Source organism: Phascolarctos cinereus, unplaced genomic scaffold (genome assembly GCF_003287225.1).
Source record: "Phascolarctos cinereus isolate Bilbo 61053 unplaced genomic scaffold, phaCin_HiC Scaffold_2;HRSCAF=192, whole genome shotgun sequence".
Taxonomy (NCBI): Eukaryota; Metazoa; Chordata; class Mammalia; order Diprotodontia; family Phascolarctidae; genus Phascolarctos; species Phascolarctos cinereus.
In genome coordinates, this window is record NW_027555625.1 from 189,280,952 (window position 1) to 189,301,117 (window position 20,166).

The 20,166-nt window shown below is 36.1% G+C and overlaps 1 protein-coding gene across 1 annotated transcript in view; it reads left to right on the top strand.

The window, feature by feature from the left end:
* Positions 1-20,166, top strand: part of SNTG2 (syntrophin gamma 2) — a 639,175-nt gene that overhangs the window by 578,622 nt on the left and 40,387 nt on the right. The window contains exon 15 of the mRNA XM_020965876.2: positions 12,209-12,301. Within this exon, the coding sequence (XP_020821535.1) occupies positions 12,209-12,301 (93 nt within the window). The remainder of the gene's footprint in view (positions 1-12,208; positions 12,302-20,166) is intronic.

The following is a 20,166-nucleotide window of genomic DNA, read 5'->3' on the forward strand; positions in this document are numbered from 1 at the left end:
TCCGCAGAGCTTAAAAAGCCATGAAGGTAATTAAATTGTTAGTACCTTTTTAAAGCTTAATTATTTTTATTAACATCTTTAATCTTAAGCCTACTGTTACTAAACTCAAATGTATTTTTTTCTTTGTATTAAATGCCCACTTGATTCTAAATTCCCTGTACTCAATAAAAAAAAAAAGTAGTATTACTGTGATATAATGTCAGTGAAAGAATTATACTTGAAACTTTTCTAAGCCTGGTCATGTCTCATACCAATTTGTGAATAAGCCATCATATTTGAAAAATGACTTCTTTTTTACATTAAGAACATTTTTTTTCAGTCACTCACTAGGGTGAAGGTGATATTTAGATAAAGAATTTTGAAAATAATCCTAGAATGGAGTTGTAATGGAGAAATAATCAGTGAGGGGAAGAGAGGGGCTTCAAAAATGTGTGTGTGTGTGTGTGTGTGTGTGTGTGTGTGTGTGTGTGTGTGTGTGTATGCTAGAGTTCTCTGTGAAAAGCAGAGTAGATAATTGTCTTGACTTGCCTTTGATGCTTTATTTTTTTAGCTTTACGTAGTAGTTTATTTTTTCATAATTACATTTCAAGACAATTTTTAGCATTCATTTTTATGAGATTTTGAGTTCCAGATTTTTCTACCTCCCTCCCTCCCACTCGCCCCCTCTTCCTAAAATGGTAGGCAATTTGATATAGGTTATAAATGAGCTATTATGTAAAACACATTTCCACATTAGTCACAGTTGTGAAAGAATAGATCAAGAGGGGAAAAAAGCATGAAAAAGAATAAAGTGAAAAAAAGTACACTTCAATCTGCATTCAGAGTCCATCAGTTCTTTATCTGGATGTGGATAGTATTTTCCTTCATGAGTCCTTTGTACTTGTCTTGGATCTTTGCATTGCTGACAAAAGCGGAGTCATTCATAGTTGATCATCACATGGAGTTGCTGATGCTGTGTACAATGTTTTCTTGATTCTGCTCATTTTCTCTTCGCATCAGTTTGTACAAGTCTTTCCAGGTTTTTTCTGAAATCTGCCTGTTCATTATTTCTTATAGCACAGTAGTATTCCATTACATTCATATACCACAACTTGTTAAGCCATTTCCCAATTGATGAGCATTCCTCCAATTTCTAATAGTTTGCCACCACAAAAAGGGCAGCTATAAATATATTTGCACTGCATAGATCCTTTTCCATTTTTATGAACTCTTTGGGATACAGACCTAGTAGTGGTATTGCTGGATCAAAGAGTAAGACAATTTGGTTGCCCTTTGGGCATAGTTCCAAGTTGTTCTCTAGAATGGTTGGCTTAGTGCATAGTTTCACTAACAGTGCATTGGTGTCCCAATTTTCCCACATTCTTTCCAACATTTATCATTTTCCTTTTTTGTCATGTTAGTGAATCTGATAGGTGTGAGGTGGTATCTCAGAGTTGTTTTAATTTGCATTTCTCTAATCAAAAGTGATTTAGAGCACTTCTTCATATGCCTATGGATAGCTTTGATTTCTTCATCTGAAAACTGCCTATTCATATCCTTTGACCATTTATCAGTTAAGGAATGGCTTGTATTCTTATAAATTTGCCTCAGTTATCTATATATTTGAGAAATTAGGCCTTTATCAGAGCTACTTGCTGTAAAGATTGTTTCCCATTTTTCTGCTTTTCTTCTAATCTTGGTTGCATTGGTTTTCTTTGTGCAAAAATTTTTTAATTTAATATAATCAAAATTATCTGTTTTATATTTTATAATGCTTTCTATCTCATTTGGTCATGAACCTGTAACTCACTTAACTTCTCCTTTAGGAATTTGGATGCTATACCACTTTGTGCATATATATTTAGTATTAATATTACTTCATTGTCTATGGTACCTTTTAGAAAGATGTAATTTTCTTCCTTATCTCTTTTAATTAGGTCTATTTTTGCTTTTGCTTTTCTGAGATCAGAATTTCTACCCTTGCTTTTTTTCACTCCAGCTCAAGCATAATACATTCTACTCCAACCCCTTACCTTTACTCTGTGTGTGTCTCACTGATTCAAGTGTGGTTATTGTAAACAACATATTGTAGAATTCTGATTTTTGATCCACTCTGCTATCTACTTCCATTTTATGAGAGTTCATCCCATTCACATTCACAGTTATGATTATTAACTATGTATTTCTGTCTATCCTATTTTCCCTCCTGTTTGACCGCTCTCTCTTTTCACCCTTTTTCCTCCTTAACAGTGTTTTGCTTTTGTCTACCTCTTCCCCTCATTTGCCCTCTCTTCTGTCAGCCCACCCCCCTCTACTTAATCTTCCCCCCTCCTACTTTCCTGTCAGGTAAGATAGATTTCTGTATTCAACTGATTGCATAATTATTGCCTCTTTGAGTCAATACTGATGAGAGTAAAGTTCAAGTGATGCCCATCATCATGCCCCCATTTTCCCCTCCACTGTAATAGGTCTTTTGTGCCTCTTCATGTGAAATAGTTTACCCCATTCTACCTCTTCCTTCCCTCTGCAACCAGTATACTACTCTTTCTCATCCCTTAGTTATGCTTTTATGTCCTTCCCTCAAATTTACCTTATACCCATGCACTCTGTCTATGTATATTCCTTCTAGCTGTACTATTATTGGTTCAATTTTAAAGAATTACAAGTATCTTCTTCCCATATATAGAGATATAAACAGTTCAGCTCCATTGAATCCCTGGTTTTCTTTTCCCTTTTTATAATTTTAGGCTTCTCTTGGGTCTTGATATTAGAGACCAAATTTTTTGTTTAGTTCTTAATTTCTTCAGGTAGGTGATTCTTGATTGTAGTCTTAGCTCTTTTGCCTTACAGAATATTATGTTCCATGAATTCTGCTTTAATGTTGCAGCTACTAAGTGTAACCCTAATTGTGGCTTCCTGGTATCTGAATTGTTTCTTTCTGGCCACTTGCAGTATTTTTTGCTTGACTTGATAGTTCTGTAATTTGGCTATAATGTTTCTTGGAATTTTTGTCTTTGGATCACTTTCCCAAGGTGGCAGTGGATTCTTTCAATGCCTATTTTACCCTCTGGTTAGAGAATATCAGAGCAGTTTTCCTTGATAATTTCTTGAAAGATTCTATTCAGGTCTTCCTTTTGATTGTGGCTTTCAGGTAGTCCTATGCTTCTAATATTGTCTCCTCCTGAATCTATTTTCCTGCTCAGTTGTTTTTCCAATGAGGAATTTTTCATTTTCTTCCATTTTTTTTCATTATTTTGTATTTATTTGATTGATTCTTGTTGTCTTACAGAATCATTAGCTTCTACTTACCCAATTCTAACTTTTAAGAAGTTGTTTTCTTCAGTTAGCTTTTGTATTTCCTTTTTTATTTGACCAATTGTACTTTTTATGGAGTTGTTTTCTTCACTGGATTTTTGTATCTGTTTCTGTTTAGCCAATTCTACTTTTTAAGCAGTTTTCTAAGTTATTGACTCTTTTTTTTCAAAATTATTTTGTATCATTCTCATTTATTTTCCCAATTTTTCCTCTAACTCTCTTATCTAATATTTAAGCTCCTTTTGGAGCTCTTTCATGAATTCTTTATGGACTTGAGACCACTTCCACTTTTCTTTGGGGTTTTACCCAGAGGTGTTTTAACAGTGTTTTCCTCTTCTGAGTTTGTGTCTTGATCTCCTTTATCTCCATGATAACTTTCTATGGTCAAATTACTTTTTTGGTTGTTTTTCTGCTCTTCTTTTTTTGCTTTTCCTTTCTTTTAAATTTGAACCCTGCTCCCAGGGTGAAAGAAGGGGTACTGTCTCAGGTTTCTTGTGCCAGTGGCTACAGGCCCTGGACTTGCTATTTCTTCATGTTGCCCTGAAGCCCACAGGGGACCCTTATGTCTGGTGCTTAGCTAAGGGGGTGGGAGGCACTGCTGGAGGCTGTATCAGTATGGCAGGTTACCTGGTGCTGAGCCAGGGTCCTAATGCTGGTGTCTGGCATGTACTAAGGCCTATGGGTTCTGCATTTCCTTTGGGCTATACTGAAGTACATGGTGCTCTGGTGACTGGAGGTTGCCTGTTTGTCCAGAGCTATGCTGAAGCATTGGCAGTTCTTAGAGCTGGAGTCTGCCCATTCCCTTGGCTATGCTGAGGCATACTCATGCAGGCCACTGGTTTTTCTGCAGTGGGGCTTGCTGCTGGCTTACTTGGATGCTTCCTGTTCTGGACTGCATTCCCCTTTTACCCAAGTGAGATAGACCCTTTTTTTGCCAACCTTCCAAGTTTCTTGGGCTAAAAGATTGTTTCACTTTCACTAGTTCTACTGTCCCAGGATTTGTTGTAGGGTGCTATTTTATGATTATTTGGAGGTGAATATAGGAGAGCTACAGTGATTTGCTGCTTACCCTGCCATCTTGGCTCCCATAAGTTCCCCTATTTGATGCTTTAGAAGACAAGGGAAACTAAAAGGTTAACTACTATTTTAAACCTGATTCTCACCAATTAGGAGAAATTGGTTACTAAGGTACAATGATTAAAACTTTGGAACAAAGTGATCACTTCATCTTAATTTCTGGTAGAGAGGGAGAAGAAATTAGGGCATACTCTGCTATTGATCCTAGATTTATGGAGAGTCAATTTCAAAGGATTCAAAGAAAAGACAAGTAGGCTCCAAAAGACAAAAACTTAACAGGGGAATTCAGCCTAGAAGGAGTTTGAAGTCCTCAAGAGTGAAATTCTAAAGAAACAAGGAGAAAAGATTTTCACAAAGAGGTAAAGATATATTCTCTAAAGAGACTAAACTCAAGGCACAGGAAACTCAGCAATCATAACATTAGCTAAATTGAGGGGAAAAAGAGGATCAAAGAAAGGATGGAAGAACTGAGATGGATAGGTCAATGACAACAGGTCCAAGAGAAGGAAGAACTCCCAATTATGTTCCATCTGTTTTCTCTTCCAAGGGAAATGATCTATCTTTACCTCTATATTCATATTGGGTTCCATTTATTACACACTCATTCTAGTTCAAAGATCATTTTGAAAAGCTGTAGACAATGTAATAGGTACTGCAGAAATATAAGCAAAGAACATGGTTCCTTCATTTACTAAAAGAGGGAAGAGAATAAATCTGCAAACCATGGCTCAGTCGGCTTGACTTTGAATCCTGGCCCAATTCTATAATATGTTATTAAAGGTTTTGAATAGGCTGTGATGGTTTATTGAGCTTGTGAACAGACAGGGTAGGGGGCCAATCACTCTTAACTATCACCTGTCTTTCTGCATCCTGAGTTGCTCTTCTTCTGTATGACTTCCTCTCCAACCATCCCTTTGAACCCAGCCCTGTAGGAGTACCTTTTCCCATAAACCAACCCCAAGAAAAAAAAATGGCAGAAGCCCTGCCTCACTGCCATTCCATCAAATTGTATCTAAAAAACTCTCTTAATACTGAGCTCCCAACAAAATAAGCGAAATTGAGCTTTAGAAAATATTGCAACTTTAGATACATCTCTCTCCTTTCCTGGGATTGGAATCACCTCTACCCCCTAGGAGTGAGTGGTTAACAGTTTTTAACACATTTGTTGGATTCAGAGACAAAGCAAACATTCAAACACAAGTTTAACACACTTATAAGAGAAAAGATAAGCCTTTCTCAGTGCCTAAGAGGGAAACATAAGATTAAGAAATACTCACTTATCCTCTCAAGAAAAAAGAATTTTTAAAAAAATCATCAGGTTCTTTGTGCAACTCCAACAGAATTTGGGGAGCCTGACAATCTCCCCTACAGTCCTCTAGGGTGTCTGCACCTCCAGATACTTCCCTTCTTCCTGCTCTATATGGCATTCACTCTTTGCTTCTCTTCCTCTCAAGTCAAAAGGATAGAAAAGAATACCTAATGAGTCATATCAACTCCCTTCTGGGCAAAATTCTCTGGAGAGTAGATGAAGGGAACACTGGAGAAATATTCCTAAAACCAGTAGCCATCTATCTCTAGCATCCTGATCTTCTGGCAAGATCTTGGTTAAGCAAAGCCAATATAGCATTACATAGGGATGTTTGGTGAACACCTAGGAAAGGAATTGGGAAACATAGTAGGCCAGCATGACTTCATCAGAAACATGTCACATGGAATCATTTTATTTCCTGGTTTTGAAAGTAAAAAAAAAAATAACTAGACTGCTAGGGGGTACATTGAGGTCAAACTGTACCTATATTTCTGCAAAACATTGACAAAGTCTTACTGTATTTTTGTTGACAGGATGGAGAGAGATAAATGATCAGTTATACAGTTAGAAAGATTCAGAAATGGTGAAAAAAACAGAAATTAAAAATGCTAATTAATGGATTGATGTCACCCTGGGAGGAAGTTCCCAGTGGTGTGCCCAAAAGATCTTTGCTTGCCCTTGAGCTGTTTAATATTTTTATCAGTGATTTGGATAAAAACCAAAATGGCATGCTGTATTTATCAGATTTTTCAGAAGAAACAAGTCCAGGAATGATAGATAACATATTTTTTGACAGAATGAGGATCTGAAAATATTCAAAATTCTGCACTTGGATTCAAAAAGTTTACTTCACAAGTACAAGATGGGAGAGTTGTGACTACATAATTGTTTGTCTGAAAAGGTTCTGCAGTTTTTAATGGTTTGTAAAGCTCAATGTGAGTCAACATTGTGATATAGCAACCAAAAAAAGCGAATGAAAGAAAAGGTGACCTTGAAAAGCATAATGCCTAGAACTAAGTAGGCAATACCCCACCATCTTTTACCCTGGTCATGCCCATAGAAAATACAGTGTTCAATTCTGGTCATCACATTTTAAATAGGACATTGATAGAGTAAAAGGCACAAGAGAGTAACAAGGATGATGAAGGGCCTAAGGAGCATGCCAAAACAATGTCAATTGAAGGAAGTAAGAATGTAAATAGAATGAAAAAATCCTAATGACCTGTTCTGTCTTCTTTGCTGGTCCTCCTTCAGATCATATCCTCTAACCACTGGAGTCTCTCAGGTTTCTGTCCTGGATCTTCTTCTCTTCTCCTTTGAGATTACTTCACTTGATGATTTCATCAATTCCCATAGATTTAATCATCATCTCTATGCAGACAATTCCCAAATCTCCCTTTTCTGACCAGTCTTTCTGCTGACCTCCAATCTCATATCTCCAGATGCATTTCAGACATTTCAAATTGGATGCCCAGTAAACATCTTAAATTCAGTATGTCTAAAACAGAACTCATTATCTTTCTCCCTAAACTGTCCCCTTTTCCCACATTCCCTATTATTGTAAAAGGTAACACCAACTTCTCAGTCCTTCAGGCTCACAACCTAGCAGTGGTCTTGGACTCCTCTTTATCTCTCAATACCACCTCCATGACCCCTCCAAATCCAAGCTGTTGCCGACTTCTGTCAATTTCACCTTTGTAACCTTTCTCCAATACATCTCTTTATCTCCTCTGAAACTGCCACCACTCTAATACATGTCCTAATACATCACACCTTGATTATTACAATAGCTTGCTCATGGGTCTGTCAGCTTCATGTCTCTTTCCAATCCAGCCCACCCTCCTTTTAGCCACTAACATGAGTTTCCTAAAACACAAGTCCAATCATGCCACCCTCCTCCCCAATAAATTACAGTGGCTTCTCATTGCCTCCAAAAACAAAAACAAAATGCTCTGTTTGGCATTTAAAGCCCTTCATAACCAAGCAGCTTCCTACCTTGTCAGTCTTCTTACACTACTGACCTCACTGGCTTCCTTTAGTTCTCAAGTAAAATACTAACTTCTACATGAAGCCTTCCCCAACCTTTCTTAATTCTAATGCCTTTCCACTGATAATTATTGTCTATTTATCCAAAATGTATAGCTTGCTCTGTGTGTGTGTGTGTGTGTGTCTCTGTGTATTTTCATGTTGTCTCCTCTTTTAGATTGAGGGTGGGGATTGACTGTTTTTTGCCTCTTTTTATATCCCAGAGCTCAGCACAATGCCTAACACACAGTAGGTGCTTTATAAATATTTATTAACTGATTGAATGATTCATGTTTAGCCTCAAGGGGTGACCAATCAATAGGTAGGGAGGTCATTAAAAACAGACTTCTTTTGCTTCACTTTCATTTAAAGTTGGGATTGGTTACAGTAAGTTATTTCCAGTTTAACATGTCCTTTAAGATACTCTAATCCCTAAGCTTTCACCTCCTAGGTCAGGTAAATTTATTAGTTATGAATTGCTTGAATTTTTTTTAAAAAACAGGAAAAAATATTTACACTATTTAAGCTTAAGACTTTACTAAGACTTTTGGGATTCCCTACGTATATCCAGATTCATGTATGGTGTATATATATATATGTGTGTGTGTGTGTGTGTGTGTGTGTGTGTGTGTGTGTGTGTGTGTATATGTATATGTGGATGTGTGTGTGTATGTATATGTATATGTGGATGTGTGTGTATGTATATGTATATGTGGATGTGTGTATATGTGTATATATGCATGTATACACATACATATATGTATATATGTGTATATATATGTGTGTGTCTATATATATATGTATATATATGTATATATATATATATATTATATATATATATATATATATATATAATATATATACTTTCATTTATGTGCCTAATTTTTTTTCTTTCCAATACAATATGTTGGGTTTGTGAACAAATTAATATATGTTCATTAAATACTTGTTTTTCTCTTGATATTTATTCAACAATTTTTTACTATTTTACATCCAATTAAAATCTTATGAAATTGGTTACTACTCTGAAAGAATGATCTTGAAATTCTTGACATCTGGGAAAACATTCAAATAATTCTCAGCAATTTTTACTTTATATATATTTAACTGATTTTCAGAAGAAAACAAAATCCTAAAAGTTTTTTTTCTATATTTCAACAAACTGTGTACAAAATACACAAAAGCATCACATGTACAAGAGGCAAACAGAAAAACATGAGAAACCCAATCTTTCTTGCAGAGTTTGGAAGATATCCATAAATTTGAGGCTCTTGCAGAATATGGGGGAACTTATTTAATAGGAGGGTAGAAATGATTTCATTACTTCATGTGTTCGCTGAAGAAACTCTGAAGAAAGTATATTTTAATAAATATCAACATTTATAGTATGACTATTTAGTAGCTGTAATAGTAAAACACTGAACAACACAAGACATAAAACAGATATAAATATTTAGACCAAATTCTAACAATGCAAATGATGAGGTACTATCTGTTCCTGGGAATGTATTGATTGAGTCAGGGCAGAAAATGGGATTTTGTATAGCAAAGAGTCCTGTAAGCTAAAGCCTATTCTTTTCTTCTCTCTCCATCCTAAACCCCTTTAGAGATTATGCAAATGTGACTATGTGGGATGTGCAACCTTTCACCATAAGCTTTCTCTTGTCCCCTCTATATAATAGCATAGATGAGCTATGAATAACAATAATTGTGATTTGCTATCAGCCCACATCATTTGAAATATTAAATTGAGCCAGACTTTAATGTGTAATGAATGCTAGTTACTGAATCAGTATAAAAAATTGTGGTTAATTTAGGAATATTTTTATTCCCTCCTTGTTGATATCCTAGCTATTTAGTGTTTCCAGATCTTATGATATAAGAATTTCAATTCTCATGTACTTTTTTTTTGCATTTTGTAGTTATTTTATTTTGAAATCTTTTTTTTCTTTTTGCATCATCATAGTTTTCCCCAGTGTATCTCTCCCATCCCCTTCCAGAGAATTAATCCTTACGACAAATATTCTTTTTTTTTTTTGAGAGAAAAGGAAAAACAAAAGAAAATGAAGAGGGGAAAAAAACCAGCAGGACTTCTTAATTCATTGCAAGGTCTGAAAATTTGCAAGGTGAAATACCTGTGGACCTCTTATCTTGGCAAAGTGATGGATGGGGAGTGTCATCTCCTAGGTCTTCTTTAGAGTCAGGCCTGATCTTTTCGTTTTGCATACTCATGGACTTTCAAAGAGTATTGCGAATATGTTTGTGAACTGTGAACTCTTCTCACAATTTTGCTCATCTAAGTTTCATACATCATGGCTCATGTCCATAAAAGAAGAAAAGAATAACAAGGAGGAAGGCAAGAAGAAAGGCAGGAAAGCAGGAAGGAAGGAAGGCAAGAAGGAAGAATAGAAGGAAGGGAAGAAGTCAAGAAGAAAGGCAGGAAGGCAAGAAGGAAGGGAAGGAGAGAGGAAGGAAAGTAGGAAAGAGGAAAGGAAGGAAGGAAGGAAGGAAGGAAGGAAGGAAGGAAGGAAGGAGGAAGGAAGGAAGGAAGGAAGGAGGGAGGAAGGGAGGGAAGAAAGGAAGGAAGAGAGAGAAGAGAGGAGAAGCAACTCAGCAAAAGCAATCAACATATCAATTATATAAAACAATATATGCAATATTTCACACCCATGGTCTCTCACCTCTACAAAGAGAGAAGGGAGATGCATTTTCTCAATTCTTCTCTAAGGATAAACTTGGTCATTATAATCACACAATGTTCTAATATTGTTGTTTTTTTTTTTGTTTTTGCTATTGTTGTTCTTTCCATATATATTTTGTCATTGTGCATATTGTTTCCATGGCTGGAAAACACTTCTAGTGGTACTCTTTTTTATAGCATTTCTATACCTTTGGTAAACTGAGCATCACCAAGACGTGTGGTATTTGTAACATGAACAAGTCCATAGATCTCTGTGGTAAATTATAGCTTGCATGGAAGCCACTCTATTGACTGGTCGCAATTTCAGCATGGACCTCATTTTTGTTTTATCATATGGCAATCAACCTATCCCTCACTTTTAGGGAAGACTAGTGAGCAAAGTAAGAACTGAGGGAGTCTCTTTCATAAAACCTATTAATATTAACTCTCTCAGCATGCATCCTAAGAAGAGGGAAAATAAAGTTCCTAGGACATTCTAACTTCAAGTCCCATGCCCTCAAGGTATTCCCTGATATTCTATACCAAGATTAATTTTCATAGACACTACAGTACACATAGAAATTGAATTGTAGTTAGCAACAAGTTACCTGCAATACTCAGAATGATTCACTGGCAGTCATGTGGAAAATAAAGCCAGTTTTCACATATTCACATCAGTAAGCAAATAACACCAAGTAATCTAGGTTGTGTGGAGGGGTGTCTCAATGTGAGGACATTGCTTCTTCTCTGGAGCTGTCATTATTAAGGATTGCTGGTACTTCAAAGTCCTTCTCTGAGATGTATATCTATCTAGAATAGCGGGGCCTTTTTGTCTGCAACTGCCCTTTAGGGTTTCTTAGGCATTTCTCTCTCTCTTTCTCTCTTTCTCTCTCTCTCTCTCTCTCTCTCTCTCTCTCTCTCTCTCTCTCTCTCTCTCTCCTCTTCTCTCTCTCTCTCTCTCTCTCTCTCTCTCTTTGTCTCTGTGTGTGTGTGTGTGTCTCTCTCTCTCTCTCTCTCTCTCTCTCTCTCTCTCTCTCTCTCTCTCTTTCCCCCCCTCCCTCCCTCCTTCCCTCCATCCTTCCATTTCTCATTAGTGACTAAGGTTTAGTTCAAAGGGAAACATTCACAAGATCTGGATTGGGATTAACATGAATATGGCAGGGACAAAATTTCTTTAGGGTACCAGATCTTCCCTGAATTCCTTGTTCTATAACCAAAAAAGTTACCTTTCTATAATTTGCCCATCTCCCAGGGTTGGGAAGCAGATGATGAGAATCACTGAGCTTTGAAAAAACTCTCACCTCAATATGTATACATCGTTAGTCAGACTGTTTTCAGGCTGACTGATAGTTGATCTATGGATATACCTGCAGCCAGGCCCTATGGCTGATTGTTTACAACCTGCCTTTTCTGTGCCCACGACTCCCTGAGGTGCTTGCATTGTAGGTTTGCAAGTATCCCGTTAGTTGCAAACCCCTGAGTCACTCTTTGACACCTAAGGTGAAAGGCTCAGCTTTTGGTCAGACTGTTTTGTTGTGTGTCTTAGTCACAAGGAACATCATAAAAGTCTGTGCAGATTTCAAATACTAGGAGTTATTTAGCCTAGAGTCAAAAGAACAAGTTTCAACCAAATGGACTCCCAATATTTTTGTCTTTGTGCATGAGGTAGATTTTTCTTTTATCTCACCCTGGGTTGTTAGTTTGTATATCATTGCTTTCCTTGTTGTTTACTTCTAGAATTTAAGTTCAGAATTGTGTCATTAGATTAGAATGAATAATGGTTTCTAAACCATATTTTCTCAAAATTAATACTTTTTTTCTAGTCCAAAACATATATGTGCAGCTGGCAAGGAGAAGCATTGTGCTTCACAGTGGATTTTGCCTTGGGATTCACCTGTTTTGACAGTAAAACAAAGGTAAGATGTCAAGGAGTTCAATATTTTAAATATATATATATATATATATGATTTTAATTTTAATAACCAGTTCTTGAATGGGGACACTTGTTTAAATAATAGTTGAAGTTTCCTTAGCAAACTAATGCATGATTTGGGGTTAAGGGAGTCAAGAAAAGACATTTAAAATACTAATCAATATGGCTTAATATATGCAGCACACTTGATAACATAGAGTACAGTTCTCTCTGATAGCTGAATATCAAGGGAATTTTTCAAGGTCTAACCCAGCTGTCAAGCTCAAATGGATATGAGGCCACAAATCCATGCATAAGGATCTCTGGTGTCTATGTATTGACTCAGTTTTAAATTGCAATGTTATTTATTTCACTGTGCTTTTATTTATTTCAATAAGTATTTCCCAGTTACATTTTAATCAAGTTCAGCCTGCACTGGGGAGTGTTTTGGGCTGCATATGACCATGTTTTACACCTCTGCCTCTGGTGTTGAGCTTGAGTAAAGGATGTCACAAAAAGAGTTGAGTGAACAGAATTTAGTTACTCAGAGAAACTACTGACAGATACATTTCTACCTATGTCTGTTCCCATTAACATTCAATGAATACACTTTGAAAGAAAATATGTTCATTTTTAGACTCATTGCCTGAGAATCCCAAGTATAAGGAAGGAAAACTAACATTTCCTACTCGATATGGTTGAAGCAAGGAATAGGGTCAGTTTCTTGTTGACATACTAGCCAAATTGATCATTGGGACCTATATCTTCACCTCCTTAAATGTGGCATTCATTTAACAATCCTTAGATTGTAATTTCCTGTATTAAATTGTAAGCTCCTTGAGGAATTGTCAGGGATTGTCTTTTGCCTCTTTTTGTATTCCTACCATTTAACACCATGCCTGGAATACAATAGATGCTTAATTAAGGTTTATTGAATGATTGAACACATGTCCATTTATCTATCAATTTATCTGTCTATGGACCCCTGTTTTTAAGTGTGTATGGAAAACTTACATAATATAAGTAAGTAGGTATGCTGTGGTGGATGGAGCATTGCATATGAAATCAGAAGACCTGGGTTCAACTCTAGCTCTGCTACTTACTACCTCTATTACCCCAGGGAAGTTACTTCACTCTCCCTGAGCCTCAGTTTCCTCATCTATTAGAGTTTGACTAGATAATTTTCAAGGTGCCTCTCAATAAGAACTTAACCTTTGGTAGCATTCTGCTATTACATATCATTATCATACTTATTGTAATGTGCATAACTACTTGATATGATCTCACTGACCTATTGCCCTATTTTGCATTTTTGCAATATTTTAGCACTGGGTAGCTAGATTAGCAAATCTGAAGGAGTGGGAAAACTGTCAATCAGCTTAGCTTTTGCAGGCACCTTTTCAAATTCAGTTCTTTAAAAACATTTTCTTCTGAATATTAAGTAAGCAATGCAATCAGTTTTTAAACATTTATAACAAGGTCTTTTTTCTCACTTCTCTTGAGACTCATATGTGAAGAACAGATCATCAACTTACTTTGCATTACTCAATGAGTTGCACAGAGTTCCATTTTCCATGCCTATTAGTAGGATATTATCTCAACCAAGAATACATTTGTGTTTATCTAAGAAGTCCTTTACATTACAGAACAGTTTCCACTATAAGCTATTTCTTCTTTAATATCCTGGATAATCTTTATACAATAGATCAAGTTCTGATAATTAATACCTAGTAATCTCACCGATAAAAATGAGGCCCAAGTTTATCACAAATTACAGATAAATATTATTTTGGAAGATAAAGGGCATCATAGTGTTAATAGTAAGAGCACTGAATTTGGAGTCAGAGAGATACATATTTGAACCTTTTTTTTTCTTTTCTGTGTAATCCCTCCCTGAGCTTTAGTTTCCTCATCTATTGAAAAAAAAAGTGAGAGAGTAAGATTAGATATTCCCTAATTTCCCTTCTAGCTCTACTGTCTGCTTTACATTGTTGGGATTTTGTAACAAAATAGAAGAAAATTTGACTTTGAATGTGAAGGGATTTGAAAAATCTAGAAATTTCAAGATTGAAAAAATCCAGACCTGTTAAAACTTTATAAAACTTTTTGACATTCCTGACTCCATATGACCTTATAAGATTATCCTTAAGAGCAAAATCAGATAATGATCTAACTATCTATAGACCTAAAGAGTATAATAAGTCTCCTTTCATAGCCTGATCCATTTATTTTATTTTCAGGCACTTTCTAATCTCTAATTCCTTGTTTATCATCCAACAGGGGATTTATGTGTCCGTTGCTTATTTTCTATCTCAAGTATATTACTTCTGGAAGACCAAATTGACATTTACAAAGCTTAAATGCAAACCAGTTGAATGGAATGTACCTAGCATCCACCTAACATGTTCAAGATCATCTTCTATCACTTAGCCAAATAGAGAAATATATTTGGTGTGTGTTGTTCAGTCTTTTCAGTTGGCTGTGACACCAAAGTGGTTTGCCATTTCCTTCTCCAGCTCATTTTATAGATGAGGGAAAGAGGGTTTTGACTTGCCCAGGGTCACATTGCTAGTAAGTGTCTGAAACTGGATTTGAACTCACGAAGATGAGTCTTCCTGATTCCAAGGCCAGTGCTTTATCCACTGAAACGCCTACCTTGCCCTGTATTCATTGTAAGCAATAGCAAATATCCCTATACTGTTTAACATCCTATTTACCAATCTTTTGAACAAAGAATGGAAATCATTCCATACACCAGAAAAATTATGTACCGAGGATACTCTATCCTGGTCAGTTTATCCAAGATGCTTTCCACAAACACGATCAAGAAGAGCAAGGGGGTCTAGAGATAGTCTTTAATGTTGGTTGCTGTTTCCATTGGAACAGGTATGTATGTATGCATGTATGTATGTATGTATACTTACTATATATACATTGTATATATATATACATATATATATGTGTGTATGTGTATATATACATACATGCACACACATACAAGTGTGTATTTCACTTTGTCATTCTCTGTTATTTGAGAAGTCCATCCTCATGACGGCAGTGATCCTCTAACTTCATTCTTTCTACCTGTGGTGTCTACTCTTCCAGTTGATGTGGCTCCTTATCTCTTTTAGCTTATATTCTCACCCACTGTCTCTCTAGTTCTCTATCTGCCTTCTAAAATTTCTGGAGGCCTCTCTAGAGGTGTACCATCTTAGACTGCCCCTCTGGATATCTTAAGCTCATTCAGTGTTGCCTACAACACAAAAAGAGGAACTTAGGACTAACTCTACATAAGAAATTCCCAACAATTAAAGCTGTTCAAGAATAGAATAACCAGTTCTTTTGAGGGATGTTTCCCGTTGTTAGAGGTATTAAAATAGAGGCAGACTGACTATTTGGAAGGCATGATGGAAATATAAAAGTGATGGTATATGATTAGAAAGAAGAGAACAAAATTCATAGCTGTCTAATTTAATCTCACCCAAGGTATTGTGTTGATGAAGGTCACCTCTTTCATCTTTAAAAATGTTAAAGTTTTTCTCTGTTGAACATCTTTAAAGGAATCCACAATAATTAGTAGTACCACCTGTCATGAGTTACTCCTCCAACTTACCTTCCCACTCCTGAGTTGCATGAGCATGAGCTTGTAATGAGTATGACAAATATTTCTGTGTTCTATGAGTAACCCTATGGATCTTCACTTCTAACATGATAGCTCATGAGCTGTAACCAGAGTATTTACTCTTAATGGATAGCCAGCAGACACAATTGGCTCTTAGCAAAAGCATTTAATAAGACGGCATAGTAAAAACAGTAGCTACAAAATATTCTCCCCTCAAACCTATGGTGAACTCATCCACAAATATCCTCAATGCCTATGAGAAGAGCTGGCTCAAACTTAGAGTATAATGGTGATGAAGAATAACTTAATAACATATGAAGATATATGATTAGTAAAGATAGCTCACAATTTGTGGTGTTGCAGGGCCTTGCTTCAATGAGTTCACATGTAGCAACCCTTGCAGTGTCTCTGCTGGGTAGGTTTCTGTGTTCCCAGGCTCTTCTTTTTACCTTGACTCTCTTCTTTACTGCTAAGGGTCCTGCTCCTTTAAGCTCTCCTTTCAAAGCTACATAGCTGATGGGAGAGGGAAGAGAAAGAAATTCCCTCTTTCTCCCTTCCCTGAAAGCAGTACCAAGTTTATAATCTATTTCAATCTAAAATTTCTGGAAGTAATATAGTTCTTAACTACTTAAATACCCCAGAAACATGGCTAACTTGTTTGTTTAGCCATATGAATTGTTCTCTTCTTGATTTGGGGAGATGTTTGTACTTCATAAAGTTATCATCACTGTGTCTATGTTTCTTGTAGTTACTTTAATATCTCCTTAACACCTTATAATTATGTACTGGGCTTTCTGAGCTGCTCTTTTGGTCAAAAATCAACTTCCCTATATACTGCTGACCTGAGTGTTTCCCTATTGCCAAGTTCTTCAAAAAGGGGCTAGTATATTCTTTGGGGGCATATCAGTTGGCCTAGATAATTTCTGAAGAGCCATCCAATTCTGAGATTCTATCTGTGATCTATTAAGAATGTCTCCTCCTCCTCCCCTTCTTCTTCTTCTCTTCCTCCTCCTCCTCCTTTTCCTCCTCTTCTTCCTCTCCTCCTTCTTATCTTTTACCTCTTATCTTTTACAGTATCTGGCTTGAGAGATCTATGTGAGTATTTTTTCTTCCATTATTTTCAAATTTAAGCTTTCTTGATGATATTTACAAGACTCCTTTGTAAGTGTTCTACATCCCTAACCAATACATCTGTAATTTCTGTACCATAAGCTATAATGTACAAACCTAAGTCCCATTCTCATGTCATCTTTGTAATCAGTCAATCAACAGGCATTTATTAGATGCCTAGTATGTGCCAGGAATTATGCTAAGTGTTAGGTTTAAAAAGACAAAGCTAAAACAGTCTTTGCTTTCAAGGAGGCAAATTCAATCAGGAGAAGTGGCAACATAACATATAGAAAATAAACACAAGTTTATTTTTGGGAGGAGGGACTGGTGGCTGGAGATATCTCAGGAAAGGCCTCATATAGGAAATGGTACTTAAGCTGTGGTTTGAAACAAGCTAGGATTTCTAAGAGGACAGAAAGAAGTAGAGGAGTGAATTCTATATATCAAAAAGAGAGTATACAAAGTTATTTGTACCTCTAAGGTCTTCAACTTCTTGCCTAGGGCTAACTATTCTTTCTTTCATGCTTCCTTCTTCATTTTTAAAACAATCTTTAGCAATGCTTGCTTTGTTATTGTTGGCAGTACCATTGTCCCTGTATAAACCCCTATGAGTGGATAATAGTATTTAGACTTAGTGCATCTCAGGAAGATCTCCTAGATCAGGAGTGGGGAACTTTGTCTGTGAAATTTGGATTCAGTCAAAAGGGCACACTTGAAGACCTAGAGGGCCATATGTGGCATTAAGGCCGCAAGTTCCATGCACCTCTCCTGGATAGATGCCTTGAAAAGACAATAACCTTTTTAGTTTCCCTTAACAGAGTATCACTAACCACTCCTACTTCTCTCCTCTTCTTCTTCCTCTTACCATTACATTAATATATGTATATATACATACATATATATTAAAATAATATGTTTTTCAGTAATTTCAGTTATGTCTGACTCTCCATGACCCCATTTGGCGTTTTCTTCGCAAAGATACTGAAGTGGTTTGCCATTTTTTTTCCTCCAGTTCATTTTACAGATGAGGAAACTGAGGCAAACAGAGTCAAGTGATTTGCCCAGGATCACACAGCTGGGAAGTATCTGAGCCTAAATTTGAATTCATAGGGATGAGTCAACCTAACTCCAGGCCCAGTACTCTATCTACTGTGCTATCTAGCTGCTCCAAAAAATTATATAATTTATATATTATATATGTAAAATATATATTTTACATATACATTTAAAACTCCCTAAATTTTCATATTAATATCCATAGCCGTATTTCTGAATTCTTAGTTTCCAAACTCTCACCAGATATACTTCACAAGATTGATATAAAATTGTTTTACATTTCTGTATTACTTTATCCTTTGAATCAATTATTTTAAAATGTCTAGGCATTCATTATGCATTCACCAATACAGATTTTTTCATTAATTATAATAATGACCTATTAAGATATTAACCCAATATCTCATCATGACATAAAGATGACATGTGTAAAGAGCTTTGCAAACCATAAAATACTATATAAATATTACTGGTAGTATTATTATCCTGGATTCTTGAAGGCAAGGTCAGAGAATTACAATCACTAGGGCCTGGCAATAGGCTACATGTATATTATCCAAGGAATAGCCTATAGGGCAAAGAGGCCCATTTCCAGAAGTCTGATCACTAAATAATAGCAATAGTAGTAGTTACAGTTGTCATCATAGTAATAGTAACAGTAGTAATGATAATAATAATAACAACAACAACATTTATATACTGTTTAAATAGCAACAGCAATGTGCCTGTCACTATGCTAAGTGCTTTTTGTTTTTGTTTTTACAACACTGTCTTGTTTGATCCTTATAACGCTGCAGAGTTATTATCCCCATTTTACAGATGAGGAAACTGAATGAAACAAAGGTTAAATGCTTTATCCAAGCTCACACAACTAGTTAGCATTTCAGGCCAGATTTTAATTCAAATCTTTCTCACTCCAGGCCCAGTGCTCCACTATGCCACCTAGCTGCCCCAAATTATTATTAAACATGATAAAATATGGGCTTTTTGTGACATTCTGGATTTATGGCTATTGTCATTAGTTAATTGCTGTTTCTGACTAGGGAATACTGGAGCCAAAATGGTAAGTCACCTCTTGTGGGTCCAAGTCTAAGTCCCAATCCAGTTCTATTTCTATGACTTCAGGTGGCATTCAGAAATTGAAACATAACTGTTATTTAGTGTTTCTGTAGAATTGAAAGGGAGTCTCTTTCATCAACGTCCATCCCTAGTAAAAGACAATTCAACGGTGAGAATTTTTAGAAAGCAAACATTTCTTTTCCCTTGCTTGCTGGTGAGTAAATTGTCAGTATGCCCCATCTGAACATATACTTCCATGAAGATAATAAAGTCATCTCTCATCACTCAGCACATGAATTAACCAATAAAATAAGTGTACAATTAGAATCTGGGCAGCCAGCATGTACAGGTGTGTTTCAGTAGGACCATATTTTATTGTCTTCCATAACCATCTAACATACTCACTGCTTGACCTGAAAATTACCAGTCATTATTCTCAGTGGCTATTCTCCATTTCTTAGAACTGTAATGATGCATGTAGCATCATTTACATAAGCAAACCTTTTTTATTTTGTGTTGCCTGGCAGCAGTATGATTATATCTGTGTTAAAATGACATGGTAGCTCCGAAGATACCAGTACTGGATCATCCTATCTATTACATTGTGTCAGCATTGATATTTCTTTACAGTTACTGTCAGTTGCTTATATTATTTTTGTTATTTAACATCCAGGCACACACATCCACTCTCATGTTCTCAACCTTTTTAAATGGTATCTTTAAATGGGTGCTATCGTTGAACCCCTCTCAGTGTACTCCCTTGTCACAATCAAACTCAAACCGTGCGTCATTGAAGTTTCAAGAACTGTGGGTTACATTAATATTGTAGTATTGATTTAGCATGGCAGTTGGAAAAAAGTTGTTATTCATTATACATCACCAGACTTCATAGGATCTTATGATGTAGAGTTGCAGGGATATGCAAAAGGGACTTTATTAGATATCTGTAGTCATCCATATTATAAATCAGCAGGGGAAAGCAAGCTTAATAGCCCATGCTCAAACTAGAAAAGAAATGTTCA